Here is a 15,689-nt window from a genome sequence, read left to right on the forward strand (position 1 = left end):
ACCGTGGTTGGAACGTGTCATCGTGATTTGAACGTCCGCCCCGAGTCTGGGAGGTTGGTAGCTAGCTGTATTCTGACCCCGGCCGAGTCATTACCAATTGATCACCGATATACCCAAGTCGCAGCTTACCGGTACCACCTGACAAGCGGATCAGGAAAACCATCGACCGTGCAGGAAAGGTGTGCGGTCTCACCACGACCTGGGGTCACGTTCACCAAGGGACTGGTCGCACGAATTGTGGGAACAGCTGCCAGGAACAGAACTCCGGTCAATGTTCATATCATCATGATGAGGGTAACTCGGTGAGGACTACATACAACTACCGGGGATCTCACAGGACCACCTGGTCATGTCAATCCAAATCTCACAGTGGGTTAACCACTGCCGTTAAACTCCAGCAATTTATTCTTCTCAACAGATGGGACTTTTTCATCAAAGAAAAGGTTATTTTGATAATTTGCTTTCTGACAACATTTACATTCACCTATCATTGCTATCCAGGCCTGTTCTTTGTACAATGTGCTGAGCAATAACAAGAGAGAAAGAGAGAGAGAAGAGGAAATAGAGGGAGGAGAGAGGAGAGGGAGGAATGGGAGGAGAGGGAGGAAAGGGCAGAGAGGAAGGAGAGGGAGTGGAGGAAGGAAGGAGAGGACAAAGAGGAAGGAGAGGGAGAGAGGAAGGAGAGGGAGGAGAGGAAGGCGAGGGAAGAGAGGAAGGAGAGTGAGCAGAGGAAGGAGAGGGAGTAGAGGAAAGAGAGTGAGCGGAGGAAGGAGAGGGAGTAGGGGAAGGAAAGGGAGTTGAGGAAGGAGAAGGAGTAGAGGAAGGAGAGGGAGCAGAGGAAGAAGAGGGAGTAGAGGAAGGAGAGGGAGTTGAGGAAGGAGAAGGAGTAGAGGAAGGAGAGGGAGTTGAGGAAGGAGAGGAAGTAGAGGAAGGAGAAGGAGCAGAGGAAGGAGAGGGAGTAGAGGGAGTCGAGGAAGGAGAGGGAGTAGAGGAAGGAGAGGAAGGAGAGGGAGTAGAGGAAGGAGAGGAAAAGAGGTGTTGGATTCATTTTGGAGGTTCAACTCAACACTCTTTAGTGTCAGACAGACCGCCCCACTACTCTGTGCAGGAAGTGTGGTTCTGGGTTGCTACCATTACAAACAGTAGTGATTGAGTTGTGTACCCAGTTCGATGTGGACCCTGAAAGTTTCATAGTTGTAACTTTAACTCATGAGTAGCGTCCTAATGAACAAGTAAAAACCAATGGATACGTGTCCCAATTATCAGCAGGAGGCATAACACCTGTATACAGTGGCCATGATACTTGTCGCAATTGATACCTGGACTCAGATGTACACCTGTAAAAAATCACATCAGTTTGAAGCATTTTTCACGTTGAGAGTGTATCAATGTGTGGAAATGAGTGTTTGACGACGTCAGGGTCTTCAGTGTTCGTGTGAAGTTAATTTCCAGGTAATATTGTGACGTGTCGAGCGTTGGTGTGACCGTTGTTGAGCATGTCGGTGTTTGTATTAACTTTCTAGGGTGTGTGTGTGTGTGTGAGTGTGTGTGCATCGTCTGGTGACAGTGAGGCCTCTCAATGCCGGTGGATACCATCGCGAACACCGAGCTGTTCTTGTTCCGAACTCACTGTTAACGAACACGTGTATGTCGATGAAGGCCACGTCATCACGAGAGGCGATGCGTCCCTCGCAGCGGTACACACCCCGGTCTGACCTTCGCACACTGCGGATCAGCAGGGAGTTGTTTGTGAGCAGGAGAAAGCGCTCTGCCGGGAGGATGGCAAACACAACACCAAAGGTCACAAGGTCGATTACAATGTCCACTTGTGGTGGAGGTCATCACTTTGGCCTGAAAAGTGTTACCTTCATGAACTCGAGCGTGTGGGTGCACCGTGGTGGGACAGGTAGGATTTGTTACATGAGTCGTGCTCATTGTTGTTCTTCATTTGTGAAGTTTATTTATTTATTTATTTGTTTATTTATTTAATAAATCTGTACTTCTGTGAAACCAGACGTGTCTTGCTTTATATTGCACAACATTCATCAATAATAAGGTCAATATAATGGAGGGAATGTGCATATCCATCCATCCATCCATCCATGGGGACCATACTGTGTGCAGAGCGTTGGTGCTGCCGAAGAAGTCTCCTTGACTGTTGAACACAATCGTGGACGGGTCGCCACTCCGACACAGGATACCAGCAAGCTGGCACTCATTTTGTCGACCTCGGAAGGATGCCAGGCTGAATCAACCCCACCTTGTATTAATTCAACATCCAAGCAGGATTTGAACTCAGAACCCGAGGATCCCAAGCCGACCATCCTCACCATGAAAACCAACACCAGGCATGATGTACGTGTGAATGTGTTTGTTTGTATGTGTGCAGGAATGTGTGTCCTGATTGAAAAAAAATTATAATTTTTCCCGGAGCTGTGAATTAATTCAAAGGAAATTTCACGAAATTTGAAGGATTCATTTCAGGTTTTCTGGATGATTTCTGATGACGTCACGGAAATGATTATCTCGTGCATGACGGATGAAGCGCTTGTTCAAATGGGGTTCCCCCCGCCCCCCCGAGCTACAGCTACAGGGAAGTCGCATTTACATCCCATTTTCTGTCTGTGTTTGTCTATCCATTGTCTACGAATGTCCGAAATCATGCAAACGTACACTGATGTCTTACCATTCTTTGTCCTGCATGTGATATGTGTATAAGCTCCTCCTTTTATAGGTTTGAGGGTAAATACTAAATGGCTGCCAAACCATGTGACCGATGACGTCATATGTGTGAACCTTTTGTTCCTCGTGGATCGGTGGTCATACGTGTAAAGTTTCGCCTTGATCTGTTCAGCGACTTCAGAGAAGATTTTTGAAGGTTTTTTAGCCGCGTCTCGCGGAGCGAACGTGGCTCGAAGAGAGCTCCGCGTTGTTCTTCTTCTTCTTGTCCTTGTTCTTCTGGTGAAGACAAAACCTTTAGGACTCGGCTCTTTTATTTACAGGATCCGGATCTCCTTAAGTACTAAACACCTGTACACATCCTCGCATTGAGGGTGCCTTTTGAGAGCGTCTATCATCAACTTTTAAATATATTCGGACATTTGCTTTAAAGTTTCGAAAAGTTCACGTTGCTATTTAAAGATTATTCCATTGAATGTGTTGTAATTTCGTAAATACACGATTTTCTCGTCATGAACAGGAGCCTCCATGACAGGTCTCGCTATTGGCTCCATCAAGGCACGTGACGAAATATCGGAAGTTGTTGTTATTTATATATTTATCTTATTTTTTAGCGGCGTTGCGTTGCGAACACTGGCTCTAAGAGAGCTCTGCGTTGTTGTTGTTGTTGTTGTTGTTCTGGTGAAGACAATACCTTGATGATGCGGCTCTTGGACACATTTGTCCATGTTTTTTTTCAACAATATGGCTGCCATGAAACCACGTGACCGATGACGTCATCAATTAATTTTTTTCTGCGGACCATTTTATCCCGAGATGACCCTCAAAGATTTTCATTCCGATCATATGCAGGAGGACAATGTAACCCGTTCTTCTTGTGAAATTATGACGTCTTCACGAAAGCACCGATGACGTCATAAAAAAATCACTCATTCCACCATGAGGAGTACTTGCTGCCAGACCACGTGACCGATGACGTCATAATTATGATTACAACATTTCACATGAGCAGTCACACCAGTGGCGAAAATTTCGTCTCAATCCGACAAGCGGTTGCAGAGAAAAACAAGAAAGTTCTGTGCGGACAAACAAACAAACGGACAGACGGACCCAAACACAATCCCCTCTCGTTCGGCGAACGAAAGAAAATTACAAACACAACTCGTGGGCGAGTCGGGGACCGTGGTACGAACCATCCTCTTCGCCGAGCGTCCGTCCATTTCGCATCCACACCACAACGAGTTGCGGCGTACCAGACACTGTGCAGTTCACCACGGAGTCATTCCCTTCCATGAAGTCCTGCCTTAGCTGTACATCCGTGAAGGCAAGCTTGTCTGGGGGAGAGAGAGAGAGAGAGAGGATTGCACAACGGATGTGACGTCGGTGATGAGGAGGTGAGTCAAAAGGTGCGGAGAGAAGAGAAACGCACGTTCAAGCGGGCAGGGAGAGGAACGACACAAAACAGGCTCAAATCCAGTTTGTTAACCTCCGCCATCGAAGATTGGAGGTTACTGTTTTCACCCCTTTCTGTTTGTTTGTTTGTTTTGTTTGTGAACAGTATTACGGAAAAACTCCTCGACGGATTTCGACGAAACTTGGTGGGGGGATTAGGTATGGTCCAAGGATCATGCCATTAGATTTTGGCAAAATCCCCCCCCCAAAAAAAAAATTGTTAGAGAAAAATGTTTTTTTTTTGCATTTCTTCATGTTTTAAGTGATTTCCAACCCCCCAGCCCCCCCCCCAAAAAAATTGTTTGAGAAAAATAATTTTTGCAACTTTTTTTTCAACAAAATTTCGATTTCTTTTTTTTGCATTTCTACATGTTTTAAGGATTTCCAACCCTCCCCCCCCAAAAAATGAAGAAAAGAACTATAACTCTGTCAGCACTGTTGACATCATATTTAATGAATAAGATATGAGGTTCACTTGAGTGACGCAGCAGTATTGGCGGCGGAGGTTTTGCACTCTCCCGAGTGCTCCCCCTCCAGTTGGAAAATGTTTCTTCTGTATATTTGCTCACCGAAGGATGCAGGTTTTAGATAATCTGTGTAATTTAGTTAAAGTGTGTAATCTGTCAATAACTAGAGTTTTCTATCATGAACATTGCAATACGAGTCTTGTTTCCCGAGCATTTGTTTCAAAGTCTTGTTTAGTCCAGAACCAGGGGATATGAGCCGCAACCGGCTCCGTGATTTGGTTCGTGCCTGCTTAATGTCTTTTCGCCATCGTCATCCCGACCACGACCCCTGGGAGGGTGGGTGGGTGCGACTGATGCGTGAGGGTTCGGGTGTGCGAGCAACGCTCGGGTGTGTCGATGAGGCAAAGCATCGGCATCGGGTGAGATATGAGTGCGACATGACGATCGAAGAAAGGTGAGATACTCACAGTAAGTTTCCACCTGCAGCGAATCTTCGGCGGTCGAGCCACCTGCCGTCTTGGCCATACACCTGTAGATACCAGAATCTCCGGCCATGACGTTGTGGAAAAAGAGCATGGCCACCTTCCCTTGCGTGACGGCCTCGATGCGCTCGTACGATCCCAATGATTCCCTATTCGAGGAAAACCAGCGAACTTTGGCACCATCTTCATCCACTGGATGAGGAAACAAGAGGGTCCTTTGGGGGGTCACTTATATCGGTGAGAAGAGGTGGAGGACAATGTTACGGGAATTAAATATTAATAAAATGAGGAGGTGAGTGAAAACGTGACGGTGAGCTCCGAGCGAACGAGAAGACCGGAAGATCAAGACCCCAATGAGAGAGGAAGAGCCAGAGAAGAGGGAATTATGAGGAAGAAGCGAAGAGCAAGCGAGCGGACCGCTGTGGTCAATGGCGACCGCACGTTTGTTAACTTTCAGGGGGAAGAGCAAGGAATACGAGTCGGCAGGTACCCTCACTCACCTGTACATCGGAACATCTTTCCTTCGCCAACACCGAGCTGCACGGGTGACGGAGGCACTTCCACCTTGAGCGCGAGGCCTGCGGTGTCGGGAACAAACGATGAGTGCAAGACGTGAAGACCTTCCTCAAATCGGGTCTTTGTCAACTAGTCCTTTGTATTTAAAATATTGTAGTGGCCGGGTCTTGGTGGACCCTCGAAGGCCTCGCCAGGTGTATACCCCCCCCCCCCAAAGGTAAACCGACGTGCCTCATTGGCTGCATTGAAAAACAGCTGGTGGGTATATACACGGAATGTAAAACACCGGGTGACACCTGTACCTCACCTGCGGGTAACATCGCGACCAGGACGATCAGGTCCAACGCCGACATCATTGAGGTGAAGCTCACAACACGAGGGGCTGCAAAAAGCGAGCCACACGGACACGGGTCCACCTGCGGCTTCCCACTGGCAACGAGGAACCGAGTCCGCGCTCACGAAATGGCGTCTTTCACGCAGCCGACGCACGGGGGCGTGGTCAGGGACAAAGGGGGCGGGCCCGATCGACTGCGCATGCGCACGGCTCCCCTCGACCTGTGACGACATCAAGTCGCTTCAAATTGTGTGTCATCGTCGGGATAATGATTATACAATTTTATTATAATAATTTGCTCGAATTGAAAACACTTTATGTGCGATGTTCGTCTCCCATAATTGTGTTCGCCACGAAGAGCTTCATTCTCACGTCCATATCGATCGAGCGGTCATCGATTCCGCGGAGGCCTTGATGGGCGGGTCCTTGGTGACGTGGAGGCCTTGATGGGCGGGTCCCTGGTGACGCGGAGGCCTTGATGGGCGGGTCCCTGGTGACGCGGAGGCCTTGATGGGCGGGTCCTTGGTGACGTGGAGGCCTTGATGGGCGGGTCCTTGGTGACGTGGAGGCCTTGATGGGCGGGTCCCTGGTGACGCGGAGGCCTTGATGGGCGGGTCCCTGGTGACGTGGAGGCCTTGATGGGCGGGTCCCTGGTAACGCGGAGGCCTTGATGGGCGGGTCCCTGGTGACGCGGAGGCCTTGATGGGCGGGTCCTTGGTGACGTGGAGGCCTTGATGGGCGGGTCCCTGGTGACGTGAGGCCTTAATGGGCGGGTCCCTGGTAACGCGGAGGCCTTGATGGGCGGGTCCCTGGTGACGCGGAGGCCTTGATGGGCGGGTCCTTGGTGACGCGGAGGGCCTTGATAGGCGGGTCCCTGGTGACGCGTAATGTCACGTGATCCAGCGAAAACCAATCGAAACACTGTGTTTATATTATTTATGAGTTTTCATTTTGTTTCCAACTTTGAAATTTAATTTCAGTTCGACCATCAATCTGGAGAGGGATGTATTTTTTGGTGCGTCCTCCCTTGGGAGGAATCGAGCCTGGGTTCGAATCCCGACCCAGCTATAAACCGCCATCCTGGTGTTTCGCATGCAGGACGAGGCGTCACAAAGTGATCCGTCCCGATCCGATGGACGTGAAACTGTGTCCCGACCGTCGGTATCTGTTGGTGGACGTCTTCCGCGAAGAGTAGGCGTGCTATCGCCAGCACCCTAAACAAACTTTATGTTCTTCTCTCGACTGGGGGTACCAAGTGGTCTGGTGTTCTTGGAGGCTCAGTGATACCGGGTGACCCTGCTCGGTATGTCAGTGTGGTGCTGTGTGGGTAACAGCTCCAACGATTCAATATACCCGTGTACCGAGATCACAGTTCCCCTCCAAACTCCCTCCCTCCCCCTCACCCCCTCCACACACACACACACACACAACTCGTTTTTCGCTCACCTGTAACGTGTCCAGGTGAGCTATTAGCAACGTGCGGTGTTCGTCAGTCGGTGTGTAAACACTCAGACCTTCTCCAAAACGAGACACCCGATTTCCATGGAACTTGACCGCAACCTTCATCACCCGTGACGTACCAAAACTCCACGGCCATGTTTCCACCGCTCTCTTTGGAGAACTTCGTGAAGACCACGGCCTCCTGATGCCTTGCGGATGCCGTCAAGAAATTCCATGTTGAGGAGGTCATTTTGCAGGTCAAAGGTCGTTCCGATTCCGGCATCGCAACTTTCTTCTTCTTCTCAAAAGGGAATTCTCACCCGATTTCGATGTCACTTGGTAGGAATCATCTCTGACCCGGTGCTTTCACAAGTTCGTTCAAACCGTCGGCTCATTTACATGTTCCGTGGGTCATTCACACCGCCCAATGGTTCCCTGGTTCGACCAGGTGAGCGCAGGGGCAGCGCTAATATTTTTAGCGTTTCTGGAAATACAATTCCAGATGAGGTGTTGTCATCGAGCACCCTCCGTCCGTCTGTCCGTCTGTCCGTCTCCTATTTCGACTATTTCGCCAAACCGCACGGCCGATCCGGCTGAAATTTGGCGGCAACGTTCCGCTCCTGACTGGTAACGGGGATTGCAAAGCTCGTTCCGGTCACGTGACTTTCAGTAGGTCAAGATGGCTGACTTAGTGAATTTCTTCAAAAAAAAAACCTCTCCAGCCCCACGAGTCAAAAAAATTAAAAATGATCTCATTCAAACTTCTGTTTTATCTGGAAGGCAATCATGGCGGCTCCGACCAGGAGGGGGTCATTGGATGGACACCGCTGTATCCCCAACAGAAATGGGGGTGGGAGTGGGAACAGAATTTTCAAATGACTGAGTGCAATTACTCACCCATAAATGTATTTTTCCTGCAAATAAAAATCACTAACGTCTCCCCTTCCGGCGTTAGAGTCGTGAAGACAACCCGAACGGTCAAGCAATCAGCCCAAATTCAGGTGCGCGTCGAGAAAGGTTCGGACGGAATGAATTCACCTTTCCTGAGTGGAAACAAAATGGCGAGTGTCGAACGTGACGTCACTTCCGGAAACGTCAGAGAAATAAATACACAGGCCCTTACATCGATATATAATAATTGCCTTTTGTGAACGATTTTCTGATTTTGCATCTCCTTTGTGAAATGTTCAAATTGCTTTAACGATGATTCCGAAAGAAACCACCGGTTAACTCGGTGACTAGAGGGGCCCTTTGAGCAAAACTCAGGTTCCAAAGGAAATTTTTTATCCAATTTTAGAAACCGACTCAGCATCTCAGACATAAATCTCTTAAAGCACAGGAAGGGAATACTTAATATTGTTCTCAACGTCTTGTTTTCCAGGAAGCACGCGATAAGGCGTACCTGGTGGGAGAAATGATGAGGATGCAAGCGAAGGACGGGGTGACAATAATCCATGGGGGACTCGAGCCGTTCAGGAGAGGGACCGAGTGATCCCTCGACCGACTGAGCAACCCAAAACAAAAGGCCTCGTGTTATTGTGTTTTCTCCCACCTTGTGTCTGGGTTGGGATTTGCCTCAATAAGATATTCTTTACAAGGAACGTGACAAGTTTGGTGTCAGCCATTTTGTTTCCAATTGAATACTTTCTGGCTTCGAAGGACAGCACACTCGCCATGAGCCGTCTGGCGTGACCTTGATTCTCCGCGCAGCTATAAACTACCATCCTGGTGTCTCACATGTAGGGCGAGGTGCCGACGCGTGTGACGTCCCTCGGATGGAGGTTAAACATCCGGTCTCGTCAGCATTAGTCGCGAAGAGTCGGCAAGCTATCACCGGCACCCTGAACAAATTACAAATTCCTTCCACAACCGACAGGGGGCACTGCATCGGCGGCACAGCCACACTCCAAACAATGACGCAACCAGCAGCCATCGGCTCTCCATGAAATTAATGAATACAGGGACACGATGAGTCGATGCCATTTATGTTTTTCAAATAAATAAATCTGAGGCTCATCGAGGAGCTTTGTGCATACGTCACAGACAGGATCAGGATGGACAATGGACAAATGCACACAGTAAGTGGCAGTTGAATCTGAGAGCCCAGCAGCATGAGCTGAGAGTTGAGATGGGAACACCAAACGTGGCCAACAACCCGTTGTGTTGACACAGCTCAGGTTCATTCACCAAGAGATGGTTCATACCTCATGACGATCTGGAACATTCTAGAATTCACTCCATTTCGTATACTACTGTAGTATGTTTCAGCATCTTCTTCTTCAACCGCAACTATTAACCAACCTTTTTTATGGGGTAGGCCGCCATGGGAGGCTTGGCCCGAGTCTTCACAAACCGGCTGGCCAGGCCTGACGTTCGACTAGTTCGGGCAAGAATTGGGAATTTGTTCATGGTGCTGGGAATAGCTCGCCTCCTCTTCGCGAAGAATACCGTGCGGTCTTTATTGTCCACCAACTAATGCCGGCAGGTAGGATGCCCAACTTGTCGTCCAACCAAGGAACGGAACACACATTGATGAATCACCCTGTCTGTGAAACACATGACTGACAATTTATAGCTGGTTCGGGAATCGAACCCAGGCTAGACAGGTTCGAGGTGAGTGTGCGTGCGTACCTCTCGGCCATCCTGCAGACCCTATGTACATTAGGCTCCTGAGATAATATAATAAAGACAAGGCCTCCTGAGAGGCCTTGTCTTTATTAGTCCCATACCAGTTTCACTCGAGGGGACTCTTGGTTTGCTCTCTGTCTGTCTGCCCCACCTGTGGTTTTTCCAGATTTTTTCCCCATACCCTTTAACATTTTCAACTGAAACTTGGTGCATGGCTTTATTATGACAAGTTATGGAACTAGTTCGAGTTTCAGGGCGTTTCGTCAATTTTTCACAGTTATGCTCTTTTTCGACTTTGGAAATTCAGAAAGGTTCCTCTTCTTCATTTTTGTTCCTGCATCGGCTCGACCGTGCGTTAAAGCAAACTAATTTTTATCGCTGTTTTGTTGTCCCAGTGGTCCTCATTCGTTTTTAGTCCACAAAAGTTTGTCTACAAAAAAAATACAAAACACATGTAAGAGGTGAAAATCGGCACCATTTGCAAATAAGAAAGACCCCGACAAGGGTCCAAGAATGGTCTCAATCAGAAATTTGCACCAGAGAAATTGTTTTGTTGTTGCAAACTGATCTATTCTAATGGTGTGAAATAAAAATAGGACCACTGGAACTGGAACTTACCTGGGCCCTAGCCTAATGTTGTCACCCAAATTCTGACTGGTGGGTCTGGAGAAGATATTTGAAGGAATTTTACAGATTTTCCCAATCATTTATTACGTCCGCCATTTTGACACGCTTCCGGTCATGGGATCGGCATGACATCCGCAATTTCACATTCCGACCCTGGCCTCATGTTGCAACCTCAATGTTGTAGCATTCTGACTGGTGGGTCTGTGAGAGAAGATTTTTTTAAAGAATTTACGACATGTGTCATTTTGACCTACTTGAAGTCACGTGACTGGAACGAGCTTTGCAATCCCGTTCCGAGTCAGGAGCGGAACCTTGCTGCCAAATTTCAGCGGTTTGGCTGGAGAAGTCGAAACTGGAGATGGACGGATGGACGGACGGTGCACGATGACAATACCTTGTCTGGAATTACAATTCCAGATCAGGAAAAAAGGGGGAAGCATCAGAAACTTTCTCACCCAGCACTTTCGAAACTCAAGAAATGGGCTGCCGTAAATCAGGTGGACAACCACACTGGTGGTAAATGAGATTAATAAATAAATATAAAATGGTACACACGATTGAACCTGTTTTATGAAATGATAATTCCACACAAAAGGCTCAGAATGAAGAAACACAAACGATCCACACGTCCAAGGGTGCAGAGGCTCAGGAAGCAAAAACTCCAAGGTGGAAAACATAAACGTTTGGAATGACGAGGTTCGAACGAGTCAACGTCATCGCTAAGGTTTACCTTGGAATAAAAATTAATGAAACAAACCAACATGAACACCAGAGCAACGGGTACATGGACACATCACCAATCTGGACAGGTCTTCCCTCGGTGGAACACCGAAGGTACAAGTTCCGGACAAGCGATGTGCGGAAGGTATCTGGGACCTTCCTCCCTACATGGTCTTGGGCTGTGAAGCGTTCTTGGGTGGAGACATCAGGTGGTCTCCAGCCGTCTCCGGAACACATCCTGTGAGCTCCTCGCACTCCATCTCGTCTTGAGCCTTGTTGTCTCCGCCATCCGAGTCTTTCTGCTCATAATCGAGAAGGGTGTAAGAAGAACGAGAAGAATAATTCAATGAAGGGATTTCGATCCACACAAACCATCGATGGGTCTTTGATCACGATTCCTAACCATTAAAACATCCTGAATGGTAAAGGTGAAGGTAAGAACTCACGTGGTTCTCCAGCCGTTTGGAGAGAATTTTGGAGCGAATCACTTTAAGAGAAAGTCTGGAAGGTCTCTTACTCATTGTTACATCCTCTGCCCGTTCCTGGGTCTGTAACGAGAACGTGCACACGTCATCGATCAAAAAGGATTTCCGAGGACAAGGCAACACCGCGCCACTCCAGAACCGCTTGATCCAGACCCGACGGTCGCCATTAGACCGAGCCACGTGTGGCATGCCGAGGCTTCAACAAACCCTGAACACGTCGTGTGGCGGGGACACGGGATGTGAGGTGATGAGGGTCACGTGATAGGAGGATGAGATCACGAACCTTCACGGGATACCATCTCGATCGACGAGCTTGCTTTCTCTCCTGGCTCGAACCGTGGCTTTCGCCCTGTTGCTTGATTTGGGGGTCGGTGTATGGGCGGGTCTTGGTATCCATGGTGACGGTTTCCGATTTGGAGATACAAACGGCAGTTCAGCATGGATGTCACAGATCCATGGAGCTTAACCCCATTTCAACCGGGTCACCGCAGCCTGGTGGATCACAGTTGATTGGAGGGTCAGAAACAGGGATTGTAACACCCTTGACGTCCAACTCGACAGCTGGTGGCTCAGCCTGGTACAACCGCTCAAGGTAACCGGCCCAGCGGGTCTTCACTTCGGACTCCTCTGTCAAGAGCTGACCACCCTCTGCTCTCACTGCAGGACACCGAGGGATGGGGTTGGATGAACGCAATGCGCAAATTCCCCTGTAAGCGGGATGAGAATCACCTGTCCACAGGTGATGCTCTACCCCTCACAGATTCCTTGCACATAGGCCTCCTTGTCCACCCTTGGAGCACGTACAGTTTTACGCCTCAGCTCCCTGAACAGCTCAGCTCTGCCATTCAGCCTGGCCCTGCGACTCTGGTCATTGGTACCCAGTGTCCCTTGAGAGACAAAATTCTTCTTCGCCCGACGGTGAACTCCAAGACATCCACCGGCAACATCAAGGACAGTGGTCTTGAAGAAACTCCACAACTCTTCAGGACCCCCCAAAGCACCCAGACCCCACAAATCCCCACTCAGCCTGTTAGCAAACTCCTCAGCTGCCCTCTCATCCTTGAGCTTGCCAACATCCAGCCTCATCTGGGATGGTACCATTCTCCAGGATTTAAGGTTCAACTTCAGAGTTGTTTCAACAAACCGGTGGTCAGTATTGAGGAACTGAGTACTCCGGTAGACCCTGCAGTTCTGGATCATTCTCCAGCAACAATCAACGAGGAGATGATCAATCTCCTTTGCCACACCGCCAGCGTTGGAATACCAAGTCCAGCGATGAGCCTGTGGGCCCTGAAACCATGAACCAGCCACCCTAAGTCCATGACTTCTTACAATGTCAAGGAACTTAGTGCTATTCTGGTTCATAGTTCCTGACCCATGGGGACCAACACATGTCTCAAAACCATCCCTATCAGTTCCAGTCGATGCATTGAAATCCCCCAAGACTAGAAGTGTATCTCGTCTGGGGCACTGATCAACTGACTCGAGAGTGGCGTAGAATGTGTCCTTCACGGTGAGGTCACTCGCCTCAGTCGGAGCATAGACAGAGACCAGGGAAATGACACCCAAGTAGTGACGAATCCTTAATCTCATAATACGCTCGTTGACCGGTGTTACCTCAAGTATCATTGGGGTCAGCTTATTGGACACAGCTACAGCAACTCCTTGGGCATGGTAACCATCAGAGCGACCAGACCATCGCTGCACAGGAGGTCCTCCCACGGAGTGGGTTTTCAGATTTATTTTTGCTTTTTGTACGTTTTGCGGAACGAATGGTTTTACGGTGGCCGGAGTGCAAATCCTGCCACCAACCTCCTAATAAGAAGTAACCCAACTTCAAGAGGACGTCTGCAGACACAGTTGAGCACGAGATATGGATGGCCGTTGGCTCACAAGGAGCTCCTCCGCCCTTTGACAGGTTTTGTTTTTAATCCTGCTGGGTGTCCATATCCAAACACCCTCCTCACCAGAAAACCTGGTGGTGGAGACAGTTTAGTGGCCGACAACCAGACCATGGAACAGGTTAGTACAGGTGTACACGGTACCTGCAGCAAGTCACAGATCTGATGTGACCTGAAGTGACAATATTCACAATCCCTGAACAGCTCAGCTCCAATTCACAGCTCGGGTTCGAATCCAGATCCGAACCATCAGTGGGACACAAAACTTAAACTAATAAACCTGGCCAGAGGTGTGTGCTCCACCGAGTACCCTTGTAATTATTTAATTATTGGAGTCGGGCCTCGTGTTGTCTTGCCCGGTGTGGTTCTTGTGGAACTTGGCCCAAGTCGATGACGGAGTCAGACCACCAAACCTCCCACCCAAGCACTGCATCGTCCACACTTCACCATCGGATGAAAGACCCACGTCTGAACAAGCCGTCGGTTCGTGTTGCTTGTTCAGTGTGTGTGTGTGTGTGTGTGTGTGTGTGTGTGTGTGTGTGTGTGTGTGTGTGTGTGTGTGTGTGTGTGTGTGTGTGTGTGTGTGTGTGTGTGTGTGCGTGTCTTCGACCGCTGTTTCTCGACAACCACTCGTCCGATCTGATTGAAACTTGCCAGGTATATTGCTGGGGACCTGAGGATGTGCCTTTTCAAGGTTTGATATTAATCGGACAAGTGGTTCCCAAGTTATGGCCATTTATTTACCAAACCAATGACAGGACACGGTGCTATGACGTCACAATTCTTTTTTTTTTTTGCACGTACGGCCACGCAGTTTCCTGGCAGTTCAGTGAACACGTGACTGCATATTTGCACATGTAATAAATAGACCGCACGAGGCGTGTTCACGCGTCACGAACTCGCCAATGGCGCGTCATAGAGAGACGTGCGAGGAGTCCTGAGACTCGGGGGAGTCCCGCGAACACCGAGGACCCACGTGTTACCCGAATCGGGGATTTGTCCAAATAATTATTATTATTCACCATTTATAGTTATAATATCGTGTGATGAAAAAACATCAAGTACATTGATGTTAAAACGATTCTCTCTTAACAATCACGAACACAAAGCTCGTCTCCAAGGTAACGGGCACACGTCCTGGCAGTTTACACGAGGATCGCTCGTCTCCAAGGTAACGGGCACGCGTCCTGGCAGTTTACACGAGGATCGCTCGTCTCCAAGGTAACGGGCACGCGTCCTGGCAGTTTACACGAGGATCGCTCGTCCTCAATGAAAAAAGGATTTCCGAGGACGAGGAGAAACTCGCCGCCACTTCAGGACCGCTTGGTACACACAGTCGGCGGTCGCCATTGGAGCGAGTGACGTGCGGCGAGCCGAGGCTTGAACAAACCCTCTTCACGCACGTCGTGTGGTGGCGAATCGGGAGATGAGGTGACACGATGAGGTTCACCTGACGGACGATGCGAGGACGAACCTTCTCGGATCCCGCGTCAATCGACGAGCTTGTTTTCTCTCCTATCATGGCGGCTCTCGTCCTGTCGCTTGAGACGGTGGGTGGCTGGAGGGGCGGGGCTTGGAATCCATGGTGTGGGGCGGGGCTTGTGATCCATATTGTGGGGCGGGGCTTGTTATCCATGGGGTGGGCGGGGCTTGTGATCCATGGTGTAGGGCGGGGCTTGTGATCCATGTTGTGGGGCGGGGCTTGTGATCCATGGTGTGGGCGGGGCTTGGAATCCATGGTGTGGGGCGGGGCTTGTGATCCATGCTGTGGTTGGGGCTTGTGATCCATGTTATGGGGCGGGGCTTGTGATCCATGGTGTGGGCGGGGATTGGAATCCATGGTGTGGGGCGGGGCTTGTGATCCATGTTGTGGGCGGGGCTTGTGATCCATGGTGTGGGGCGGGGCTTGTGACCCACGGTGTCGGAACGGGGCTTGGAATCCATGGTGTGGGGGCGGG

General features: G+C 49.5%; 2 protein-coding genes across 8 annotated transcripts in view; both read right to left on the bottom strand.

Moving 5' to 3' along the window:
• The window catches only part of LOC147008240 (neural cell adhesion molecule 1-like), a 44,088-nt gene extending 37,677 nt beyond the window's left edge, over nt 1–6,411 (bottom strand). The window contains exons 1-6 of one of the 5 annotated variants that reach the window (XM_085865113.1): nt 5,904–6,406; nt 5,581–5,658; nt 5,066–5,272; nt 3,873–4,013; nt 1,631–1,768; nt 130–247 (exon numbers count right to left, since the gene is read on the bottom strand). In XM_085865113.1, the coding sequence (XP_085721239.1) occupies nt 130–247; nt 1,631–1,768; nt 3,873–4,013; nt 5,066–5,272; nt 5,581–5,658; nt 5,904–5,952 (731 nt within the window). In that variant the 5' untranslated portion in view covers nt 5,953–6,406. Of the gene's footprint in view, nt 1–129; nt 248–1,630; nt 1,769–3,872; nt 4,014–5,065; nt 5,273–5,580; nt 5,659–5,903 lie in introns of all 5 variants that reach the window. The other 4 variants (XM_085865114.1, XM_085865111.1, XM_085865116.1 and 1 more) reach the window with 4 other exon arrangements.
• Nucleotides 6,412–11,177: 4,766 nt separating this feature from the next.
• On the bottom strand, nt 11,178–15,338 carry LOC147008241 (uncharacterized). 3 transcript variants are annotated; one of them, XM_085865185.1, is made up of 3 exons: nt 15,206–15,338; nt 11,792–11,893; nt 11,178–11,644 (listed from the first exon to the last, which is right to left on the bottom strand). In XM_085865185.1, the coding sequence occupies exons 1-3, from the start codon at nt 15,251–15,253 to the stop codon at nt 11,510–11,512; spliced, it is 285 nt and encodes a 94-aa protein (XP_085721311.1). In that variant the 5' UTR covers nt 15,254–15,338; the 3' UTR covers nt 11,178–11,509. The 3 variants fall into 3 exon arrangements, with proteins under 3 accessions (XP_085721311.1, XP_085721310.1, XP_085721309.1); XM_085865184.1 differs by having other exon boundaries at nt 15,182–15,332; XM_085865183.1 differs by lacking the exon at nt 15,206–15,338 and adding an exon at nt 12,114–12,253.
• Between the last annotated feature and the right edge of the window lie 351 nt (nt 15,339–15,689).

The sequence above is a fragment of the Eptatretus burgeri genome, chromosome 20 (genome assembly GCF_056783735.1).
Source record: "Eptatretus burgeri isolate ZD-2024b chromosome 20, Ebu_testis_v1, whole genome shotgun sequence".
NCBI classification, from domain to species: domain Eukaryota; kingdom Metazoa; phylum Chordata; class Myxini; order Myxiniformes; family Myxinidae; genus Eptatretus; species Eptatretus burgeri.

Bases quoted from the DNA above. Each gene is read 5' to 3' on its own strand.
- LOC147008241 (XM_085865183.1), bottom strand. From the start codon at position 12,227: ATGGATACCAAGACCCGCCCATACACCGACCCCCAAATCAAGCAACAG. The intron at 11,894-12,113 runs GTTCGTGATCTC...TTCTCGTTACAG, and splicing joins CGAGATGGTATCCCGTGAAG to ACCCAGGAACGGGCAGAGGA. The intron at 11,645-11,791 runs GTGAGTTCTTAC...GATTATGAGCAG, and splicing joins CCAAACGGCTGGAGAACCAC to AAAGACTCGGATGGCGGAGA.